Source organism: Calidris pugnax, unplaced genomic scaffold (assembly GCF_001431845.1).
Source record: "Calidris pugnax isolate Ruff unplaced genomic scaffold, ASM143184v1 scaffold95, whole genome shotgun sequence".
NCBI classification, from domain to species: Eukaryota; Metazoa; Chordata; class Aves; order Charadriiformes; family Scolopacidae; genus Calidris; species Calidris pugnax.
Window position 1 is genome coordinate 1,187,981 of NW_015090885.1, and position 18,015 is coordinate 1,205,995.

The 18,015-nt window shown below is 37.7% G+C and overlaps 1 protein-coding gene across 1 annotated transcript in view; it reads left to right on the plus strand.

Annotated features, from left to right (window-relative positions):
- The window catches only part of ROBO2 (roundabout guidance receptor 2), a 936,606-nt gene that overhangs the window by 898,283 nt on the left and 20,308 nt on the right, over positions 1 to 18,015 (plus strand). The window contains exons 23-25 of the mRNA XM_014947324.1: positions 730 to 990; positions 4,123 to 4,337; positions 13,952 to 14,134. Of these exons, the coding sequence (XP_014802810.1) occupies positions 730 to 990; positions 4,123 to 4,337; positions 13,952 to 14,134 (659 nt within the window). The remainder of the gene's footprint in view (positions 1 to 729; positions 991 to 4,122; positions 4,338 to 13,951; positions 14,135 to 18,015) is intronic.

Sequence of the window (18,015 nt, forward strand, 5' to 3'; positions counted from 1 at the left end):
TTTTAATTTACCTTGGGAAGGTGTGTTGAAAGTGTTCAGAATTTTAAGACTGTCTAGGTAAGTCCCAGTAAAGATTAGTTGGTGGGGTGCTGGCAGAGCTGTCAACATGTGTACTTATGTATCTTATCAGCTGGTGTTGTGACATAGCATATGCTTAGGGTCAGTGCTACTCTGAGACCAATATATTACCCATCAAAGTAGATACCTATATGCAGTGTGGAAAGACCAGAATTTATGTGGAAAATGTAAATTTTTATTTAAGCTACAAAATAAAAACAACAGTAAATTTGTAGACAAATAAAGGGGAGGATGGGAGTAAGGAAGTGCATAAGTACAACTACATAAAGCTTGCTCTGCCTTTTAAGAATGTTGCTATTTTCATATTTGGGTCAATCTTCAACACGTTCTCCTAGGTTAATGATCCAGGAAGTGAGTTAGTTCATTTTGTTGTTGATTGTGGCGTAACATTATCTAATCACCATTAACAAACATGATAATGGATCAGTAATTTTTTTGTTGCACATCTTGTTCAAGTTGCTTAACTATTGTGGGAAAAATTAAACAGACTCAGTAAGGAGAATTTAAGCAATTATGACCCTATTTTTCAATAAATTTTAAAGCTCGCACGGCATGTGAAGGTTCAAACTGTAGCAGAAGTCCTGTATACCCTCTACTGCATCTCAGAGATGAGATTCAATATATATTAAGTTTACTTGGTTTTTATTTTAGATATGACAGTGATGGTTGGTGTCCGCCTTTGCCAGTTCAGACCTACCTACATCAGGGCATGGAGGATGAGCTTGAAGAAGATGATGATCGTGTCCCTACACCTCCTGTCCGAGGAGTAGCTTCATCACCTGCGATCTCCTTTGGGCAACAGTCGACTGCAACCCTCACACCATCTCCACGAGAGGAGATGCAGCCAATGCTTCAAGCCCACCTTGATGAATTAACTAGGGCTTACCAGTTTGATATAGCAAAGCAGACATGGTAAATGTTTGAAGGGGTCACTGCGGTCTGGGAAATGAAAGCATGATAATAATTTATTCTTTGATGACATAAATATCAACTGTGCTCAACCTTTCAGTAATGTTTCCAAGGCAGTAAAATGGAAGGAGAAATAGCAAAACTGTTTGTACAGTGGGAAGGCCTTAATCATTAGTAGGTGCTATTTAAACAATAATGCTTGGTAATGGGTTAAATCATGTAAAAATAAGATTCCTTTGGAGTTTTACATATATTCAACTAAGTAGTTAACACCCACCTACTAACAACTTGTATACAGCTCGGAATACTCTCTTTTCAGGCTAAAAAAAGATACACATTTTTTAGGATTTTCAAAAATATTGAGGTTCTAAATTCCTGATTAAAAATAACGCTAGCCACCTGAAATCGCAATGTAGCAGCTTTTCCCCTGTGTTACATGAGAATGAAGCATTTGCATCTCTGACTGTAGCTTGAAATCCCATGGAAATTTCTGATTCATAGGGAAAAACCTAGAAATAGCAGGAAGGAAGTTGTTAGAATGTACAAAACGGCTCTCGCGTTTCAGAGTGCTTTATGCCTATTTAAGGGAAGAGCAAGCAAATACCACAGTAACATTTCCCCTGCAAAAACAAACAGAAGCAATCTCTTCAGGGACTGAAAAAGAACTTGTCAACTGCACCAGGCTGGGGATATGGTGAAGGTCAGTTGCTTTCTGGGCGTTCCCTAAGTGGCAGTTGTCCTTTTACAACTTTTCTATCCAGACAAAGCCCGCGAATCTCAGAGGAGAGGAGCAGAGCTAGTTACCGAATGGCGTGCTGCCAGCAAAGGAGCAGCCTTTCTTCTCTGGTAAATAAAGCCACAAAGTTATTCAGCTTGAGCTACCATAAATAGATCAGGCAGGTAGGCAGGCGGTGCCAAATCAAAGCCAGCTGTTTTCCCTGGACACCTTCGAAGCCTGGAGGCTTGTCTGCAATCTGCACTCGATCAACAGGGTACTTTGGTCCTGCTGCAGCGCCAGGCTGCCAAGCACAGACCCCGGGCTGCCTGGGGGACAGACCCAAATCCCAGGCAGCAGCTAGACCTGGCCTATTGAAGGTAACTGACTTCTGAGCCATCACGCAGATGCATACCCTGTCTCCGCGGTCCATGGCTGCTGCATTTTGCAGCTGTTACCCTTTCTACACCCTACAAACCACGGGTGCCAGTCTGGGAGTGGGTAATGTAGTAGGACTCTGTAGCAAAGCCTCTTGCAGCTGACAGGAAAGGTCTGTGCTCCCTTTGTGGAGAAATGAAAATTGATTGGAAACTTTCATAGTGTGCTTAGGAATACACACATTTTAACGTTGCTCCTGTGTAAGTTCACAGTAATTCAGCATGAAACTCTGAAAAAAATATAGAGGAAATAAATCCTATTTTCATACCAAAACCTTATAGCAGGTATTGGGGTAAATACTGAGAGTTGCAAATACAGGTTATTTTTGCAGTAGTTGTGACATGGAATTATTTAATGCTTGGCTGGATGCATACCATGCTGTTTAGCCAATGGTGTGCAAAGTCAGTGGAAAGCCCTCCATTGTCTCAAGTGGAAAGGAAGGGTTCTTAGTTTTCTTTTCACATACTTAACCTGTTCCCCCTGTGTGGAGAGGGGAGGAAACAAAACAAGATGAGACCTGTCAGATAGGTTACTGTAGGAGTAATAGAAGAGAAATATAGAGACCAGCCAACTAGAAATTTAAGAAAGAGCACATTAGAGATTACTGGAACAGTACATAATCATTATGGCCTTGATCCAGCAAATCACTTAAGTATATGCTTAACTACAAGTACATGAGAAATTGACTTCAATTGTTCTATCACATGCTTAACATTAAGCATATACTTAAGTATTTTGCTTGATTGGGAGCTAATCACACTGTTTATTGAGGGTTAGTTAGATGGTAGTGCCCTTTAGTGCAGTGTTCTGAACACTGCATAGCTAAGAATCTGGTGTCCAGACAGAAAAGTATTCAAGAACTGCTAATCAGAAGGGGGTTGTATATCAGAAGGGAAGCATTTGCTCTGCAAATAAGCTTCAGAATAAGCAGTAATTTAAAGCCTACACCAAGGCGGAGAGAGATTCCAGTGGTACATAACATTTACCGTGACATTCTCAGATCCAATAGATTTACATTATGAAAGATAAAAAGCTGTTTGAATAAAGAGAATTACCGCACTTATCAAATGTAGGCAATAATAGAGCACAAAGTTTTCACTGAAATTATATTAGAGCTAGGAAACTAATCAGGTGACAGTTGTAATTTTTTTCTGTTATGTCCAAGCCAGAGACCAGCAGAATCCTGGATCCCATCCAGAGCGCTGCCGATTTGAATCAGGTCATGGCACCTCACGAACAGCCACTCAAGGATTCCCATGTGCCTAAGTTAGCAATTTCAAGCATGGTACATGCTATCATGCCAAGGCCAGTCGTGCCTGGGTCCCCTGGTGTACCTGTAGTGCTGTGGAGAATGCTACATTGAAAGTCGATGGTTGTTCTTTTCCTCTCTGGTCTCTTAGAGATCCCACAAATGAAGCTCCAATTCCCGTGCTTGCCTTTGGCCATTTAACTATCCTGTAGGTGGTTTTTATCTTTGTTTTTCTTTTTTTAATTGTGATTACTGCATCCAGTAATTTCACACATGCATGCCCTAATACTGCTGCAATTAAATCAATTAAACTACTTGGAATAATGCAAAATAAAAATGGCCTCAATGCTAATAGGTTCATTGGACTTGAAAATTTCTTCTGTCCCACTGGTCATTTCCTCCTCTTTAGGGTGAGTTCTACTTAAGGGTACCGAGTCTGTTTAAGCAGGAGTGAGATTTATTTTTGGCTCAAGGTGTAATTTGCAAGGTGGAATATTGGGTGAGACACTTATATGCTAGGTTGGGATTCAGAATTGTGTTTTCCGTGGACTTCCTACCTGATTTATGCAGCCTCTGTGGACACTGTGTACACTGTACAACTGAACTGACTCTTCTGAGTTTGACCTAACAAGCATGTTTTGTAAATGTGCCTCAGGACTTACGGAAAGGCTTATTCACCATGTGGTACGACGTCTCATCCATTCTGATGATGTTTTCCTGTTTGTTTGTGTAGGCACATCCAAAGCAATACACAACCTCCTCAGGCTCCAGTTCCACCCCTAGGATATGTATCTGGAAACCTTATTTCAGATTTGGAAACAGATGTTCCAGATGATGATGATGACGAGGATGATATTGAAGAAGAAACTGTAGAAATCAGTAGGCCACTAAGAGGTCTAGAGCATACTCCAGGCTCCAGTATGGACAATCTAGACAGCTCTGTGACAGGTAACCAAACACAGTTAACAGTGACACCAACTTGTTCCTAACAGTAAAATACATCATCAATCAAACACTTTCTAAGTGAAAATTTATTCCACTCTATTTCTGTAAAATTTAAAATGTGTTAGTATTAAACTCTAAAGTTAAAGAAGGATTTGAAAATACTTTGCTTTGCTGCGAAATGATAAGAAAATTCATGAATTTTAAAAAGCTTTAAAGTCTTGAAAGCAAACTCAATTATATCCTAGCTTTCATGAAAAGTTCACTCTACTGGAGAAGCAAGCCAGTTACACAGAAAGGAGGGGGAAGGCTTTGGCTTAGGAACATATATTTCATAAATCAGGAGCAGCATAAAAATTCTATCTTAAAGCACTTTTAGATATTTTGCTGGGTAAATTCTTTCAGGGATGAACACAGGGAAGTTAAAAGACTTCAGAATAAGTGTAGTTAGATCAGCACAATGTTTATTTGTTGAGTCAATGCAACATTTATGTAGGAAAAAGTGTATTTTGAACCTACTTTGTATTGTTGAATGTAGTAATTGTTCCTTTTTAGTGAAGACATTTAATTATTCTGACACTCGTTCCTTCATTGCTTCTTGTCTTTTGCATGCCTTGGAAAGTTACAACAAGGATCATCAAGGGGGACTAGAAAGGCATGCTATACTCATGCACAGAACCTGATTGAATAAAATTGCTGTTGATGAAGTCTAGGCAGCGAAAAATACTTTTTTAAAAATGCAGATTTTATATGCATGTAATGAACTTTTTGCAGGCATCAGCATATTTCCCCTTAGGTTAAACTTGGGCCTCTATATACCGTTCTGCATCCATAAAGTAGAGCTTTATTGGAGACCCAAATGTATATAGTGTCGATAGTCTTTGATCTCAGCAGAAGAACACCGATTGTTAGTTGTACTTTAAGGGAGACTTACTTAGTACAATTCACTACCATAGCACTGCTAAATTTCATCTCATTGTTCTGGACTTTTGAAATTCCAAGGATTTTGCACCCTTACTTAAACATTGCTATTCTGAAAACACTGCAGGAATTTGACAGTGACGGAGCATCAATACCTATAATTTTCTTCCTTTTCCCTTGTTGAATGAAATAGTGTGTAGCTTAATCCCACTTTCCAGGTTTTCCTTCACCCTAGGGCCAGGCTGCTTGCCAATCTAATTAAGATTTAAGAATTGTATCTCTGCTGCTGTGATTTGAAATCCGGATCCAACTGAAGGCCATAGAGTTAAAGTTTAAATCCCTGAATTGAGAAGGTTAACTTATTAGTGCATGAGTACATTAAGTCACTTCGCTTGAATTTCTAGTGTAATCTCCTTCGGGCTACAATTCTGCATATTTTTGCATATTTCACTAATGGCTCAGAAGCCTTTCCATTAGGAATGCAGTAAGGTTTTTGCACTGTTAATACATAAATAAGTAAATAAATAAATAAATACAAAATCAGGTGGCAAGATATTTTCCATTTGGTATATATTAATATGTCAGCGTTGACATATCTGTAAATCAGTAAATTAATGGTTTTCACATCTGCTTTTTCACCTAATATTTTGGACCATTCTACCTAGCTGTCCCGGTTTGAAGTATATAAGGAGTATCTGCATTTTTGCTCCAATTCATAGACTTTTGTGCTTATTACAATTTCTCCTTTTATGAATAACATTCAAGCTTGTTCTAATAGTTTAAAAACTTGTTTAATTATTGGGTTGTTAAATGTTTAATTATTGGAGTGTTAAAAACTTCCTGGTGTTATTTTTTTGGAAGAAATTGGGCAGAACCTGGTAATGTAGGCTGGGAGTGTATTTAAGGTAATCTAGGTGCACTCTCACTCATTTCCACCACTATCTTGATATGACCTCATTCAGCTGAAAATTAAGGTTTTTCTTTTGTTTTTTCTTGTTTAATTACTAGCTGGATCTGTTCCTTGATCTGGTTCACGGCATGGCAAGGTGTTAGGCAGCACTGCAGGAAGGGAACGTGCAGCTGTAAGGGAAGCAAAATGACAGCCTGCCCCTATAGTGTATAGCCAACACTTAGATTGACTTAAAACAATTAAGGAACTATAACCTAACAAAAATACAGCCACAGTGTAAATGATCTGTAAAATGGCACATTCTCCAAATAACAAAACTACTTCTGTTTTCCTCAGTTACTATATAGGTAAAATCTCGATTTTCTGAGGGCTTGTTTTGGGCTTGTGTTTTTTCTAGGGGTGGAAGGGACTTGCTTATTATATTAGGCGAATTTTTTCAGAAGAGAATTTTAATTTTTTTGTATCTGTTTCTGTTAACTCTTCCAGGCTGCATTTACTGGTGTTAAGGAGGGTATATAACAAATCGCATGCATTGTATCTAAGCTGTTTCTCATTCTTTAATCTGATTGCTTTCAGAATGCTGTGGAGCAATTAAATTGTTCTTTCTTGCACTGAGAATATATAAGCTGCTTCTTTTCACAGGGCTTGTTGTGATGTAAACCAGCATTTTCCTAGGAATTTATATACCATGTTTTCACTTTTTTAAACATATTAAAAAATGGAGGCAAATGAGAACAGCTGACCCAGATGAAGCACTATTTCTGTTCATTTTGAAGCATGTGCTGTGAGTTCAATGTTTGTCAGAAGTCTAAATTGGCATCCCTCAGTCCAGTCTTGCTCCAGATAGAGTTGCTGTAGGGTGAACAGGGCGAGTTGTTTCACCCTGTACTGTTTGCATGCCTCAGTGATGACTTGAAGATACCCACTCTTGCAGTGAAATGGTATTTTGTTCTTTATGGTTGAGCTGAGACTGAAGTTTTCATCCAATGCCAAATGTGGGATCCTCTGAGAGGAAAAACTGGCACTGTGTGAGCTGAGGTCCAACTGCTAAATTCCTCTGAAACCACAATGTTGCTCCTTTAAACTGTTTAAAAGTCAGGTTGTCTTCCAGGCCCTTGAGTTTTAGTTACAGCTAACTGAAGATTCAGACAAGGGTTTAATCTGCACTATTAAGCTTTTCTCTTTGCAGGTGGCAGAGACATAAAGTTGACGTGTATAATAACGTGAAAAGAAAGGAGGAGTGCACATTTTCCAGATATTGCAAAGACAACTCAAGGAGGGAGGTTTAGATTTGAACATTTATGGGATAGAATATGAAATTAAGGCCAAGGTTTTGCTTCATTCCCAGCATGGTTTGTTAGGATACCAAGTTACTGATTCTGATTTGTTTAAAAAGAAGAAAACTGAAAAAGAGCTGTAAAACTTGTGCTCACTTGACTTGTAATTCACAGTTATTCAGGGTTATTTCTGCTTTCAGAGACACAATGATTTATTTTTTTCTTTTGCTTATGTTTAATGTTTGGCTTTATAATGAATTGCTGTGCAAAGTTATGGCATGAATGGTCATGAAGAGTCGGTTATATTATTCTACTTTAATAGACTTAATTAATTGCATATGATGACTGTATAAGAAATGAATTTGCTTCTCACTGAAAACACCCTAACAATAACAATAGATTTTGTCAGATCAAAGTATTATGCTTTTGGGATTTTCCTTGCCCTCTCCTTATCTTCTCCCCCAGCACCACCAGCAAAGCTGGTAGTGAGAGCTGTTATATCTTCAGTCCTGGTCCTTTTGACTTAGGGGAGAGCTACGCCCATTAAGTAGCATGGAAATTATAACAAGCCCTTTTCTACCTAACTGATACAAGCTGATACAAGTAGAGAGATATTCTTGTAAACACTGACACTGCAAATGGATAATTATTTTTCTTTCAATAAAACTATATAGATCTGAAATTAGAAAGATCTCCATGTGTTGTATAGCTCAGCAAGGAAGAAAAACCCTTATTTGGCATGTTTTAGTCTTGATTAAAAGAATCACTGATCACTGTCTGCATGGTAAAAGTTGTTCATTCATTGTGTCTGAGCGCAAATGGAATAATTCTTGAAAATTACACAAAATCATTTTGATGAGCCATATTTTACCATGGCAGAGTTCAATATTTATATTGATTTGTTTAGGGATACCTATTGCAAAAGATTCTATTTTTTAAGCAGTTAGACAGATTGCATTTAATAGGAAGAATGTGTTTCATGGATTAAATGTGTGCTCAGAAAATAAGAAACTGCTACTTTTTGTATCTCATAAAAATGGTAATGCAACAATTAGCAGGGTCATATTATAAAGCACAGACTTTACTCTAGCTTAATGGATCTAGGGATATGCATTCATCAGCAACGATGGATTTAGCATAAAACGACATGTAAATGAATTGATGACTGATCATAAATTAATTTTAGTGCTGAAGAAGTAATAGAGACACAGCAAGATGCCACTTTATCATAGTATTTTACTGCTCAGCAACATTTGAGCAACTACTTAATGTTCTGTGTGCATTTCTTTTCTAACAGCTTGAATAAATTTGAGAAATTTTGTGCCTTTCAGCAATATGGAAAACAAAAAATCTAGAAAGATTGAAAATGCAAACACAAATAAATTTGGCTAAGTGACATAAATTAATTTTTCATTAAATGTTTATGAAGTGCATTAATTATAGTTGGACCTGTGAAGTGCCAAATATGTATGTATGATTTTTACCTCCTTTTGTTTAGTGTTTCCTGCCCCAAAAGAAAAAAATTAAAACTTAAGTGTTTATTTCAGGTGTATACATTTAAATATTTGGGCATTTATAGTGAAGTATAATGTAAAATATAGATCTAGGTCTAATTTTTAAAGTGTGATCATATTTATATTCTGCATTCATCCCTTTCTATTATTCTTTCTTACATGAATGGTCCAATGACTATTGCCCCTTTGATTCCATCACTTCCACCAAAATCAGTGGACATTCTCTTTTTTTGCAATCATGACAGTAGTCAGATATATCCAAAAGAGGATAATGTCTTTCTCTGTAAAAAGATTAAAGGAATTCTGTAACTGATTTCAGCTGAAGTAGCATCAGTCCCAAATGACCATCCATACTTCACAAAGCTAAGCATTCTAGCCCTATTCCATCACAAAACTTGCAGAGGAGCAGGGGCTTAATATTAGCATGTGCTTAATGGTCTTGTGAAGAAAACCACATAAGCATACACATAAAAGTCCCAGTGACATCACTTGTTAACTTAAAGCATGCATATAGAGTTTGGTACGTAGAGAAAAGTATCTAATGGATTGTTGTGAGCAGCTTTTACTTCACAAGTGCATTAGATTTACTTTTTAAAGTAAAGCAAGAGTACACTTTACAAAGAAAAATAGCATTTTTATTGCCTGCAAAATTTCACTAAAAGCAGTAGCATGCAGTCTACAGGAAACTAGCACCTCTATTCCCCTCACCTTTCGCTGAGAGCAAAGAAGCTTTCTGTTTGCATTAGCACCAAGAGATATTTTATGGAGCAAGAAAACAGAGTTCAACTTTTCACAGAGTTGATTTGGTTCTGCATAAAGCATTTACTGCTGCTGTCAGCAAGAGTAAAATTTACAGTTGCCAGAAAGCGTAAAAACTCAAATGTGCTCTTGGAAAACGCATAGTGAGCTGCATGTAAAGGAGACACTAAAAGCCTGTTTCATTCCATTTCAAAATGCATAGCTGATCTGAAAGGGACGTCGGCATCTCTTATTCTGCCTTTATTCAGAGAGAAACAAATGTGCATCTCATTTGGAAAACAAGAGGTCAGTGGATGCCTTTAAACAAGCAGTCACCATGTGTGCTGTGTTAACACAGCTGTGTGGTAGCCTGAGGTGCCCCGGCTGGGCTCCAGCATTGCCATGCCTACTGGGCAATGTCCACACCTCTGGAGGACAAAGCAAGCTGGAGTTTTACTGCTGCGAGTTTTGGCGGGGAAAGAATTATGCAGGGAAACCGAATAGCTCAGGAACCAGTTGAAATAATGTAGAAATTTCTCCTTTAGGTACCTGGTCACATAAAGCTGTGGGGGCTGTATATGTCTCATGGTAGCTTGCTGACTTCGGCAGTTATAAGGAGTTTTGCCTCTGTTTCCAGCAACCACAAGTATCATAGGGTCATTGAATCATAGAATGGTTTGATTTGGAAGGTACCATTAAAGATCATCTAATCCAGTCCCCCTGACATGGGCAGGGACATCTTTCACTAGACCAGGTTCCTCAGAGCCCCATCTATCCTTACTTCAAACACTTCCTATGATGGAGCATGGATAACTTCTCTGGACAACCAGTTCCAGTGCCTCACTACCCTCATTGTGAAAAATGTCTTCCTTATATCCAATCTAAACCTACCCTCGTTCAGTTTAAAAACATTGTTCCTTGTCCTGTCACTCACTGGCCTTGGTAAAAAAGCCTTTCTCCAGTCTTTCTCTTTCTTATAAGCCCCCTTTCCATATTGAAAGGCCGCAGTAAGGTCTCCCTAGAGCCTTCTCTTCTCCAGGCTGAACAACCCCAACTTTCAGCCTTTCTTCACAGGAGAGGTGCTCCATCCCTCTGGTTCTTTTTATGGCCTTTCTCTGGACCAACAGGTCCATTTCTTTCCTGTGCTGGGAACCCCATAACTGTATGCAGTACTCCAGGTGGGGTTATTTTTTGCTTTAGTTGTAAACTCTGGTGACATCCCAGTAAAGCTCACATCCCTGTGAGAATTAAGCTATATTTCCATCCTGACAGGCTGTGCCTCCTAACACAGCTGCTGGAGCAGAGGAAAAAGGGAAGAAGTCCATGGGCAGAGTGTACTATTCCCAGCCTTATTAATGCTTGCTGTCCATGGGAATGCAGAGGAGTTCTGGAATGGGAGTTCTATTCTTTCCTATAGAGTTAGCCTGAAAAATTGGCAGTCCGATAACAGCTCTCTACTGGTAATTAAATTTTAGCTATTTTTAGGAAAATCTGGCATGTATATCAGTGTGCAGTACAATAGGAGTATGAACACACATTGGAGAGACCATTATGAGCTTTTACAGATTTTTAGTATATTTCGTAATTAAAACATGGATTTTGGGGTTTTTTTTTGACTGGATGAACTTAGTCCAGCCCTTCAAAGAGAGGATGAAAAATTGCAAGTGTTCCTAGACATACCCTGAAAGCCTCCCATCCAAATTATCATGTGTACTATATGTTGTGTAACAGCTGAGTGACTTGTTAGAAAATGGACAGACCAATGTGAGCAAATGGAAATTAAAACCCAAGTTCCTGTGAAACATCCATGGTCTTGTGCTTGTGCTAGTTGAAAACCATACCTATTCTGTACCAGTATGTTTTTATATGTCTCTGTGTAGAGAGTAGAATTTATCATATAAAACCCTTGGACCCTGAAGCTAACAAGATACATGTTAAATTTTTAGTACCCAAGTGTCATCCTTTGATATCTGTAGCTCTAGTTATATTTTTATGTTTCAGCTTGTGCTTACATACTTTGCAGAATATGTCGATAAGTGATTGTTTGAAAATGTCCTCAGCTATAGCATTTCATTTTCTTACATCTTCATGAAGTGTTTTATCTGTAGTATCTCTTTTCATACATCATCAATAACTGTTGCTAAGCCTTTTACTCTCTATTCTCTATGATGTCCTATCACACTTTGATTCTTAGTTCAGAAACTGTCTTCTCAGAGGAAATTCAGTTTTAGCCTTCCCTTGCTGTTATCTAGGCTTCCTTACATCTGTCTGTATTAGGTCGTGTCTGTTTGGAAAATAACAATTTTATGTGTGCTCTTGGCAAGCAGAATCAAACTCTGTCACTCTCTGTTGCACTTAACACACTTTCTGCCTGTCAGACCTCCCTAGACCTCTTCGGTTTCTTTTCTTGTGTCTTAGGAGTGCACGGACTTTTGTTATTATAGCCTGCCACTTTGCTGACATTAAAAGGTTTGGTCACTGCAGCATCACAAAATAATCCATTGTTCTTGGGTTTTGTGGTGCAGTGTGCTACTGACTAAATTCCAGTATTCATTGGTTGTACTCATGACTTATTTGTGCAGGATAATTTTAATATTTGACACCACCGTTAGAAAATTAGCTTATCAATTTGGTACTAATAAGCATGTCATTATTGATTTACTGGTTAACAATTTTGAACACAATAATACCTTCTTGGACATGGTTTTTGAAAAGGCTTTGAAGAACATGACTTACACTGCTACACATTTTGTGTGTATTTACATAAATTCAGCTGTGCTAACTGTATAGTTAAGTTAGGGCTATGATGTATCTCTCTACGGGTGTCTTCATATCTTTGAAAACCAGTTTTCTGCAGATTCTCATGGGTTCATTGGGATTTTTTTTCAACATTTGCATGCCACTGTTTTTAAAAAGCAAATTTCAGGTATTTTGAGATAGGTGGCTGAGGTATCTCAGAACAATACGCTATGTCTACATAGCACCATGCAATGCCATGCAGCAGCGCAGGTCCCAAAAGCAGTCTGGTAGCTCTGCACCTCAGCTGGACTTGGTGCAGCTTGGACCTCAGCCATTAGCATGGCTGCCCTGTTCCAGGAGCGAAGCTAGGTTCTTGGTGCTACCTAGGTTTCCTTTGCCTCTTGCTCCCCTGCACAGTGTAGAATTACTTTGTGACTGTTAACCATGGTTTTTAGAAGTACAAGACACCATCATCTCCATCTGAAGCCACAAAACAAACAGAATTTCAGTACTTCGAAAAAAATCTGAAGCAATAGCTTTTGAAAGTACATTGTACTGCCACGTTAGGTTGCTGATTGATGCTTCATTCATCAGAAAAAATAAAAGAAAATATAAAAAGAGTAAATAAGATTAATCCTTCCTTCACTGTTTTGCTCTTTACATTTTAGTTATGTCAAGATTTCTATATTTCTTTCATGTGCTTTTTCTGGTATCTGGTTTTCTGACTGCATTTTTATGATGTTGTTATCACTTTCCCCTCCTGCAGTGGTGGTAATCCATAGGTAGAAGGTACCATGAGGCTAGCATTGGCTTAGTGAATGACTCAGTATTAAATTTGAATATATTTTTGCTCTGCTGTTGAATGTTCATTATTTCCAACCTTTTAAAAAAGTAGCTAATCTACTAGAATTAACTACTTTAGGTCAGCTTCCTTCAAGCCATTAAAATTGCTTACCTATTTTAAGGTTTTGATCGAGAAAATGACCTAATGCCAGTCTTGCTCAGGACAGCTCTTGAAACCCATGTCTGACTTCAGCCATATCTACTAAGATTTGCACTTGTGCTGTCCTAAATTAAGACTGCTTTTTGCAAGTATCAAACAGGCTATTGATTTTAATAAGCCAAGTAAAAAAAAAAAAAAAAAAAAAAAAACACATTCATTTAATTCCTAGGGAAAACCTATTAATTTTCAAAAGAATTTATTATGAAGCCTTCATATTTGTAGAGAATACGTATCATTTTGTTTACAGGATCAAAGCAACATGGAGCGAGCTATGAATGAGATACCACTTAGTTTTGATAGTGGTCTTTTATACCAAATTCTGCCAGATAAACTTTGTGTTTCCTCTTGTTAAGTGCGTCTTGAAGCTTTAGATGGATACTGCTCTGTTGTACCAAGCTCTGTCAAATGAATTTTGGATTTCCTGTTGAGAAAGGACATATTAAGTGGGTCTTTAAGCTTTAGATGATCAAAAAATATCGAATGTGTACAACTCACTAGACCCCTACATTTGTTTTTAGGTTCAATGGTAAATGGATGGGGTTCTGCGTCTGATGAGGACCGTAACTTTTCTAGTCATAGATCTAGTGTAGGTAGCTCCTCAGATGACTCGATCTTTACCAGCGGCAGTTTTGCACAAGCACTGGTTGCAGCAGCAGATAAAGCTGGTTTTAGGCTGGATGGAACCAGCCTGACGAGAACAGGTTTGTAGACTCAAAGTTGATGCTTTCTGCATGAAGGGTGTCTCTGCCTATTTTTTTTAAAGTGAACCTGCGTCTCACACTTGTCTAACATGCATGGAATAAGGTGGATGGAGATACTTTTACCAGTATATATTAAATGAAACCTTGCATTGGGTTTCATTTTTAGTGATTTGAAGTAGTGTGAATAGCACAAGCTTTTAATATACACCTTCAGTCTGCTGCAGCTCCTTCTGTGCTGACTCTGCTATAGATTTACTGACGTATGCTCCGTTTAATATTTCAGTGAAGAGATCACTAATTCCTCCGTGCAGTCTTTGATTGTTTCATTCTTTGCAAAAATCTCCTCACAATCATTCACCTTTCCAATGATGAACATCATGTTTAAACTATTATCTCCATCCCTGCTCTTCTGTTGCATCTCTTCTTTCAAAAGTGTATTTTTCTGTGAAGTTTTTCTAAGCATGGGGTGAATTGATGTGCTTTTATTGTTAACAATATAAACTGTTTAAAAGCCTTATTAATACCTAATTTAAAAAAAACTTAATTCAATAAATTAATATATTCTGATAAGATTTAATTTTAGTTATGCCAACTGAATCTGCCAAGTTAGATGTATCAAAGGTAACGTGATTATTGCTTTTGAAAACAGCCAATCTTCTAAACTGAATTATTAGAAGTAAATACAATTTAGTTCATATTTTTAAAGACCCATATGTTTATTTCTAGAAAAAAATATTTTTAAGTATTCTGGAAAAAAAAATGTATTTGCATTTGCTTAGTCTTATCAAAACAGCAAAAATAACTAATTATTTCAATCCACATATCTTATATAAAAGTATGAACTTGGGTCATTTTTGTTATGCTTTCTCAGCCGATTCCTGCCCACAGGTCCCATAATGTTCATATCATTCAAAATTTTTTACTATTAGTCTGGTATGAAGTCTATCTTTAAGTAAAGTATGTGCGTTTAAGAGAAATAACTCCACATGTTAGAGCTGAAAATCACATTTTTCCTGCATGCCATAACTTCATGGCAAACACTGCCTTTTAGGAGCATTAGGAATGAAGAAAAGAATTGATGGCAAAGTCCTGTCACCAACAAACTACAGGGTGAACAGATCCAGCTTTCAAATCACTGAGACTTTTGCCAGTGACTTTGGTCAGGTATTAATCATCCTTAAAAGATAGTTATTTCACCATTAAGAGTAGTTAAAACCCTCACTTGCTTCTTACACTAGTGGAAAATTGACTGAGTAAATCTATCTCATAATTTGAAAAAAACAAAGCAAAACAGAAGGAAAACTGATGTAGACCTTCACTCATCTACTATGGACACATTTGGCCAAACTATAATTTAAAATATACTGTTTTACTTGAAGGGTCTCCTAAACAGTCTTGAATGAAAGGAACAAATCATTCACAACCTTTTGGTGCTGTTCTTGACCTCAGCAAGAGCTAATGCAAAGATTCGCCCAAAGTTAATGTTGCTTGTATCAGGCCATTGAAAAGTAGAGTTTCCACCACAAACACACATGTAACAAAAGTAAATGGACACACAAACACATAAAGACTTTTAAATAAATATAATTTATTTTAGCTATGTAAAGGGAAAGTACAAGAAAAGGATGACAGCCCTCTTGTCAGTTATATTTTCCTTGCTTAATTAGGTCACAAATGCACTTAAACTGAGTAGGCACATAATCCCTTGGACAGACTATTAGAGTTTTGGGGTAGAACAAAGTATCTAATGGTTGTGGTAGAGACTTTATGATTATTACTCTCTTAATGATCCAGCAGGCAAAATGGAAACAAAATAAAATCCACATGTAAATAAACGGCCCTCCCCTCTTGTCCTCACAAAAACCTCCGCAAATGGAAATAACTCCCCAGTGCTTGGAAATAACCCCCCAGTGCTTACTGCAGTGTCAATTTGATACAATACCTCCCAGGGTGCTGTGATCAATCAGACAGGCCTATTACGGACCTGCTGTACCACAGCAAACCCCACATCATGCAAAATGGTGTCTTGTAGTGAAGAAGCAGCACTATTATTTCTGTTCATTGCTCTGGAGGTCCCAAACTCTCTACTCCTTTGCATTCTGGACAGTTATTTTCACCCCATCAGAACAGCTGTAAAATATTCTCACTGATGTGAGAGGAGAAGGCCAGCTTGATAGCCTCACGTGGGAGTGTTTGATTGCCAAGCATGAGGGGCACTGGTAAATTCAGGCACAAGGTGTCTCTCCTGGCAGACGCTTTGATTCCAGTTTCCAGAAGCCATTGTGTGATTTGCCATGAAGTTCAGACAGTTTTCCTTTTTAACACCCTTGGGAAATTAAATCAAGGATTAGTGGATTCATCCTTGTCTCCACTTAACACTCACTAAATCTACTACACAGGCTCTGACACTGCTCAGCAGTTCTTACTGGAAGGGTAGGACTGCATACAAATACAAGATGCTGTAATCAGTTATTAGGTGCATAGAAAAATGTGTTTTGGGAGCCTGCACGTTATTTGTGTTTGCCCCATGTCTGATTTAGGTCAGTGCTATTTATTTTCCCTCATTTTCATAGAGGGATAAAAGAGGGAATGTTTGCCTTCTATTTCATTTCCAAACCAACATTCTCAATGAATAATCATATTTCTTTAGTCAAGAGAATAAGTGTGAAGAGTTTTCATCCTGTGCTCACTAGTTGCACTTGCATGTTGCAAGTTTATTTTTGCAAAACATCTGTGCAATGTGCTATGAGCTAGGATGGAATTTCAGGCTCATATCTGAATTTCTTTGCATTAGTGGTATTTTTTTTTATTTTTAAATGAAATTTTAATATTTTGTCTGTGTTCATCTGCTGTTTTATCCTATCTATGAAACAAGGACTTGATCACTTGTCTTTGTCTGGCTGCAGCTGTGCCAGCTATAGAGGTTAATGTTTCCAGCTTTGCCCCAAACGCTTATTACTACTTCCTCGCAGCTCCAGAATTAGCTGCTTGGGTGGGCATTCTGTAACCCATTTCAGTTAAAATGAGCCAGGTTAGCAAAGGCATGCTTTTCATAACATTTAAGTTAAATTTGGCTAATTTTGGTAGAGAAGAGTTAGGCAGTATCCATATGAGGATTTCAAACGTGGTAACCTGCAATAGCTGGCAATGACCTGCTGCTGGGAGACAAGCCTGCCTAAGAGCAGTGTCCTCCTCAGGGTGCACATCAGTCAGAAGGTAGAAGATGAAGGCCAAGACAGTCAGGGAATCTCTGAAGTTGAATACTGCAGAAGTTCTGACTGGCTTATACATTTTCCAAATAGAATTAAAGCAAGTGAAAATTTTAAGTACCAGTTCTAAACGAATTAAGGTGTTAACATCTCCAAGATACTTTGCAAGAATGATATAGAGAGGAATAAAAGAAAGTAAAAGATGGTGACCTTTCGCTTTCATCAGTTATTATTAAACAATAAGCCTAGTTAAGTTAACTGAATAAAAATATCAAAATTAGAGAAAGTGAATGTAGTAAATGAACTGTGCTCCTGTGGTGATGCTTTTAATGATCTGGTCCATAGAATAGCAAAGATTTTTTTTTTAAAAGAAATCATGTAGTTAGATTAGTGTGTGTGTATATATATATATCTAGAATATCTCAGGAATACATTCAGTCAGAATACATTTTTTAAACATATAAAAATACTGAAAATTAGCAGGAAAAATTTAGCATTTAAATATACCCCCATTTTTATTTCTTGATAAAAGAGAGCCCTTAAGTATGCAAACATACACTGCTACATTGCTTGCAAAATCAGTTATGTTTATCTCACTGGAGTTGCTCCAGTATACAGTGCATATGGGAGCCCCTAAAATGAGAATCTGGCTTGAGAAACGTGAAGGTGGAA